The sequence below is a fragment of the Littorina saxatilis genome, linkage group LG5, assembly GCF_037325665.1.
Source record: "Littorina saxatilis isolate snail1 linkage group LG5, US_GU_Lsax_2.0, whole genome shotgun sequence".
NCBI lineage: Eukaryota > Metazoa > Mollusca > Gastropoda > Littorinimorpha > Littorinidae > Littorina > Littorina saxatilis.
The window spans coordinates 14,543,070-14,549,990 of record NC_090249.1 but is presented as its reverse complement, the minus strand read 5'-3'; the positions used below and the strand labels follow the sequence as shown (position 1 = coordinate 14,549,990).

At 41.7% G+C, this 6,921-nt stretch overlaps 1 protein-coding gene across 4 annotated transcripts in view; it reads left to right on the top strand.

Moving 5' to 3' along the window:
- The window catches only part of LOC138966367 (uncharacterized), a 101,206-nt gene that overhangs the window by 78,207 nt on the left and 16,078 nt on the right, over positions 1-6,921 (top strand). For all 4 annotated transcript variants that reach the window (XM_070338575.1, XM_070338572.1, XM_070338571.1 and 1 more), the window contains 3 exons: positions 3,910-4,027; positions 5,264-5,483; positions 6,629-6,777. In XM_070338575.1, coding sequence (XP_070194676.1) covers positions 3,910-4,027; positions 5,264-5,483; positions 6,629-6,777 — 487 coding nt within the window. The remainder of the gene's footprint in view (positions 1-3,909; positions 4,028-5,263; positions 5,484-6,628; positions 6,778-6,921) is intronic.

Below are 6,921 nucleotides of genomic sequence, written 5' to 3'. Positions count from 1 at the left end.
TCAGGGCTGCTTGCATTAGATGCAGAGTAGGGGAAGGGCCCCTAATATGGACCACTTTTTGTTTATTGCTGATAACTAGCTTGTTTTCTTGCGAAGTTTTATTTTGTGGTTGGTAGTCCTTCTCTCTTAGTTTAACCGTTAGGCCTAATTAGAGTGAAATAGCTTTGATAGACCTTCAGCAAAAATTAAATACAGAAAAAAATCACAAAAGGTCCAGGAGCCTGGGCGCCCAATATGGACAAGTGAAGCGGCCTTCACGAATCACTGTAAAAAGCCCCCTATACTTCAAAATAACATGATACAACTTAGTGTGCAAGTCAGACTAATTCAAATATGCTTTAGATTTAGCTGTTTCGGGTTGATGAGAGTATTATTTGAAGCACACCAGGAAACTAAAGAAGCTTATCAAAAACAGAGTGAAAATAAGTGAAATTATCAACTTTCACACAAAAAAGACTATTTGTTATATTATTTTGAAATCTCGAGGGCTAGTTATAGATTATTTTCAGCAAGCTTCTTAATGAATTAATTAAAATTTCCTTTAGTTTTTATTTTCTTCGATTTGTTGAAGGTGGTCCATATTAGGGGACTCACTCATACTTTGAGGTTTTGCTATTATTTTTTGTTTGCAGTAGAAACTCGGGGTACACACTGTTAAAATGTAACAAATACTGTCTTAGCTGTCATATATAGCCATTTTTGTGTTATAAAAGGTTTGGCTGTGGACAGAAACGAGTCCGTTTTAGGCGGCAAATTTAGAGTAAACGCTGCCAAAAGTGAAAAAAAGCGAAAAAGCCTAACAGTTTTGAGGTTTGTGTTTCTGCAACTGTTTTGACATGTGCAACTTATCCAAAGAGGGTGAATAAAGCGAATGAAATTGTTTTGAGCGCTCTAGCGCCGTTAGTTTGTCAGAACATGAGGTGGTCCATATTAGGAGCCGGTCCATATTAGGAGCCTTTCCCCTATCATTGTGTGTTACATGTGACAGAACATTATAGTGTTGGGAGTGAAAATTATTGTAGGGCCTACAGTCTCACAAAACACTGGGAAAAGTCAGTCTGGTAACGCACCATTCATACGCAAGGTAGTGTTGATAATCTTGCTTTTCAGTGAATTCGATTCACGAACTTTTGCCTCTTGACTTTTTATATATTTCAGATAATGCAGGTTCTTTTATCTACCCGTCATTCAGATAAACGAATGTCGAACACAATAGTATCTGGAGGAGAAAAGGCTTTTTGTTGCACAATCAGCACTTGACAGAAAATAGACGTCTCTAGTAGCTCTTTGTATTAAAATAAACCCCAAACAAACAGGAAGAACCATTGAAGGATTTAAGATTTGCAATTTTTGGCTTGGTAAACTTGTTTGATCCAAGCCACTTAGATTTCACCTTGACCTCGGCAGTTTTGAGAGGTGAAAAATATAATTGCAAAGTTTGCTCGCCAATCTTTTGTTCGTCTAGCCAACCCTTGCAGAAACAGGCAACCATACCGTCATTCATCTGTCACAAGTAATAACGACAACCAGTAACTGCCAGAGTTGCGGGGCTTAGCGACAAAAATAGCATACCTCCGGTGCCCCGGATGAAAGATTAGAAATTGTCGTCTGCAGACATTATACGTGCTAGGTCGTGTTCGATACGGTATGTTGTGTGTGATTGATGATTCTGTGAGTTACTTTCTGTCACTTCTGTGAGACGATTCAAAGACAAGCGTTTCAAGACCGGCACGGTTGGCCTAGTGGTAAGGCGTCCGCCCCGTGATCGGGAGGTCGTGGGTTCGAACCCCGGCCGGGTCATACCTAAGACTTTAAAATTGGCAATCTAGTGGCTGCTCCGCCTGGCGTCTGGCATTATGGGGTTAGTGCTAGGACTGGTTGGTCCGTTGTCAGAATAATGTGACTGAGTGAGGCATGAAGCCTGTGCTGCGACTTCTGTCTTGTGTGTGGCGCACGTTAAATGTCAAAGCAGTACCGCCCTGATATGGCCCTTCGTGGTCGGCTGGGCGTTAAGCAAACAAACAAACAAAAGCGTTTCAAGCTACTGAACAGTGAACCGATATGGCTGGCATTGCTTGATAAAATAATTGTCTTGATTTGATTTGTAATTTTCTGTTAGCTACTTTCTGTGACGTGTATGGAAAGGCCGATTAGGTTCATTTATTAAATCTTGAATGTGAACCCCCTGAGCCCTCCCCCCTACCTTGAACCATCAAAACAACAACAACAACAACAACAACAACAACAACAACAACAACAACAACAACAACAACAAAAGAGAGAGACTGAGAGAGAGAGAGACAGACAGACAGACAGACAGACAGACAGACAGAGGTGTTTTTGTCTTGTCTTCATTCAGGATAAGGAGATGTAAGCAGGTTTTGATTCCACCCCCCCCCCCTCACCTTTGAAACTTGTTACCTCCCCTCCTCCTTTTGGACCGTTTTCCATTCTCTTCTCTTCTCTCACCTTCACCCCAATCTCTCTCTTCCACCACGTATCCCTGTCCTTGTGTGTCAACGAGCACGGACATGGGTGCTGATACTCTAAAGTTCCCGTCCAGGCAGAAATCTATGCTGAGTTTGGTGAAAGATTGATTGGGGTCAAGCACTGATGCAGTTCTTTAGCCGTCTCCCACCCGCCACACGCGATTTCTGCACCCGTCGTTTCTGCCCGACCTTCCATACCCCATCGCTATCCGCGGTACATGTATTTTCAAGCACCCGGCATTATCTCCTGTAACACACAATTCGTGGTATTCCTCAATCGCTAAATACAGACACACATAACATGCTTTCCTTATTTACAATCACCAAGCATCATATTTATACCGTAAAACCCAGTTCGTTCTCTCAGTAGACATTGGCCTCACAATTGACACTCGTCAAAGACTCAGCAGGATCAAAGATCTATGTTCTCTCCGGGGACATTTTCCAACCATTTGACACTCGTCAAAGCCTCGGCGGGATCAACCTTTGTATGGTGCACCTAAAGGGACAAAAGAGAGGGCTTGTCTAGGCCTTATTGGATATTGTAGCTAAAGTCCCCGTGGATTACTGAAGGCGATAGTTGTCACATTTCTCGCCTTGGCTTTGCTCGTGTTTTGTGTTCTGGTAGTTTGATGTGAAAGGTCGTTGAGATCTCTGTTTGACTTGGGTTGTATGTCGATTGAACGATGGGGCATGATTGCAGAGATGATAGAGGGAGTATAAGCGTGTTTCCTCCCCCCCCCCCCCCGGCCAAAAGTAGAAAATAACAAGGAGTCTCCGCAAAATGCGAGATAAGTTGAGGTCCAAGAGGAATGTGTGTGTGTGTGTGTGTGTGTGTGTGTGTGAGTGTGTGTGAGTGTGTGTGTGTGTGTGTGTGTGTGTGTCACTGTGTGTGAGTGTGTGTGTGTGTGTGTGTGTGTGAGTGAGTGTGTGTGAGTGTGTGTGTGTGAGTGTGTGTGTGTGAGTGAGTGTGTGTGAGTGTGTGTGTGTCTGTGAGTGTGTGTGTGTGTGTGTGTGTGTGTGTGTGTGTGTGTGTGTGTGTGTGAACGCCTAGGTTTGTGTGTGTGAACGCCTAGGTTTGTGTGTGTGAACGCCTAGGTTTGTGTGTGTACACGTGTGTGTGTGTGTGTGTGCAAGTGAGAGAGAGAGAGAGAGAGAGAGAGAGAGAGAGAGAGAGAGAGAGAGAGAGAGAGAGAGAGAGAGAGAGAGAGTCCTCAGACGCTCCTTAGTCTGTGGAAATTGCTTTTCATTGCAATGGAACTACACAAGACAGGGTCCCAAACGTCTAACACATAACTAGTCGAGGGAAAACAAAAGACAAAAACGGATGATTCGAACCAGCCTGTTCGATGATCAGAGTGGTTTTGAAATGTTTCAGGTGACAGTCTTATTTAATTTAGGATCTTGCATTTTGTTTCAGCACCCTTCGCCAATTGCTGCATCCACACCAAAAGGAGTGAGAGATGACCGCAATGAAAAAGAAAACAAACCTCCATCTGGAGATACTAATTGGTCTGCCAGCGTACAGCAACCACAAGGTACACATTTTTTTTTTATATACTAAAAATCTATTAAAACTGACGAGTACCGATACAACTAATTAATTGGCCTTTGAAAGGAAGAGCTAGGGGACACAATGCCGCTTCAATCCATCCTTGACTACCATGGATATTGTCGTCAATAAATTCGTTTTAGTACCTTTCATTTGTGTGAAGGATGAAATATCTTGTGCGAATGTCCTGCTGTATCAGCCTTGATGTTCTCTGCTAGAGACGCCCAGAAAATGAACTATGCATGTTAGCATACAGAACTGTTGGGCAGAGAAGCAAAGGTTTTGCAAAGGTGATGATTTGAAAGAGGAAGAAAATGCTTAAGGCCAAAAAAAAAAAATTGTCTGTTTAGGGTAACCCGACCGACCCTATCGATTTGGCGCCGACCCAAAAACTTTTTTTTGATTTCACAAAAAACAAACAAAAAAAGAGGTAAAAATGCTAAAAAGAGACATTTGGCGTTTCTTTCTCTCCCTTTCTCTCTGTTTTATTTATACGTTAGTTTTGAAACATGTATTCATCAAATATAAGAAGTGAATGTTCAGCCAACATAGCATTTACACACAAAAAAAACAAAAAAACACACAAAAAAAAAAAAACCCTACCTACCGACCCTACTTTTTTTGGTCATGTTACCCTAAACAGACAATTTTTTTTTTTTGGCCTAATGGTAAAACGCCAACCCTGCCATAAGCATTAAATTGTTCGACGGATGGTGTCTGACTTGATAATACGTTTCCAGATGACCAATTTGATTATCCATCTTGAAACAATACCAAAAAATGAAAAGACGTTTCCCCAAAGCCTACCCCCCCCCCCCAAAAAAAAAAAAAAAAACAAAAAAAAAAACCCCAACACACACCCTCAAAATCACACACAAATAACACCAACCAAACGTACATACCCTTCCAACCAACCAACCAACCAACTATCCAGCCAACCATCTAACTTGTACCTTCATGTTCCATCCAGTTCAAAACTTCTTTCTGACAAATCGAAAAACAAGAAATGTTAGTCAATGGAACGTTCAATTTCTGTCGAAACAAGTGTTGTTGTTTTTCTCCAACAATTAAACGTTCAACTTACTAACATTTCTTATTTTTTTGGATTCTGGATTTTGGAACGATGGCAGTCTGTTTTTATTTTTTAAATTTTGGATGATTTATTTAGTACAAAGAATAACGCCTGCGCGACTGTTTAACCAAAGGAAATCGTCTTCTACAGTTTCAGCTGCACAGAGTGCAGAGCAAGGTCAGAATTCCACAGAACATAATGTCGGATCCGCCGAAGAGATTGACAACAAGGCATATGAAGAGGCAACTACAGATGCATCCCACAAAGACAAGCTACAAGATGGGATCAAGAAGGAAGAAAACCCCAGGGAGATTTTCATGACAGCTCCCAGCGAGTCACCAAGATCCTTCGCCAAATCTTACTCTGGAAAGTAAGATTTTCCTATTTTTGTTTATCGTCTCATGTTTGTTTGTTTGTCTGTCCACTTCGAAGACAGCTGGGTCGACGTACAGGTGCATATTTGGAAAATAAATTTGTTCAGCTTTTATTCTCCTTAAAAAAAAAAAAAATCAAAACAGTGTTATCCTTGAATTAATAAACTGTTGTGTTGGTTTAGCTTTTCGCAAGTACAGTGTGATCTGCTAAAAAAGAATCCAACACTTAAAGTAACAGAAAGTTCAGTTTAATGTTGACCTCAATGTAGACTCACTCACTCGTAGTTGGGTAAGTTGACACAAAACAAGAAAAAGGATAATAAGTCTGCAACATTTTACAATGAGAGCGACCCCTGTGATCACTGGTGTACATTAATTAACACATTAAAGGCACAGTAAGCCTCCCGTAAACCATCACAGATACTGTCAGGCTTTTACACACAGTACAAACACCCTTCCATTTGAACGCTCACCAAACGGGAACACCCTAGGTGCCCTACGTAAAGAGGGAGCAATTTTTAAAGAATTAATTTTGCGCCGATTGCTCAGAGACAATCGGACCGTGGTGCGTTTTAGCGCTAGACCTAACTTTTAAAATCTAAATGATAAATTGACAGCTTGTTACACAAACATTCTTAAATCATAAAAGAATTTTTTTTTCATCAAGACAAGATCAGTACAATTCGAAGTTTTGAAAGTTTGAAAAAAGAAAAGCCCGGAAGCAGGATCATGCAAGGTCGTGGTTCTCGTAGCAGTTCCTCTGAACAGTCAAAAGCCATCGCTAGAGTTCTTGTGAACCACAGCCGTTTGTTTCGTGCATAGTGAGAGGTACATGATAACGTGCTATTGCAGATAAACTCACATCGAGTCGCATTCAAATTACTAACTGACGACTACATTGTGGAAAAGGGAAACTGGATCACACGGGTTAACGATGGCTCAGGGGTAAGATAAACCACGCAAAAATAAATTCTTTGAAAATTGCTCGCTCTTTACGGAGGGCACCTAGGATGTTCCCGTTTGGCGAGCGTTCAAATTGAAGGGTGTGTGTACTGTGTGTAAAAGCCTGACAGTATCTGTGATGGTTTACGGGAGGCTTACTGTGCCTTTAACATTGACCTCATCAATACCCGTGACACAGAAACCAGTTGGCAGGCCGAAGTCGTCCGGTGAGCGCCATAGAGCGGCAGCAGATGTTTGTCAGAAAGCCATCCGATCACGCCTACCACACCGAGTTCCAGCAGCAGAGGGTCGACGCCTGGAAGCAAGCCACGCGCCCAGCCTCACAGCGTAAGATCTGCTTTAAACATGGTTTATTATTTTTGGGTCTATGAAAAATCGTTCCACTAAAACGACATATAGAACGATAACAAGTAGAGTTTCTATGACAACGTTCTAAAATTATAAACAACGCTATAATTCATCCTGAACTCA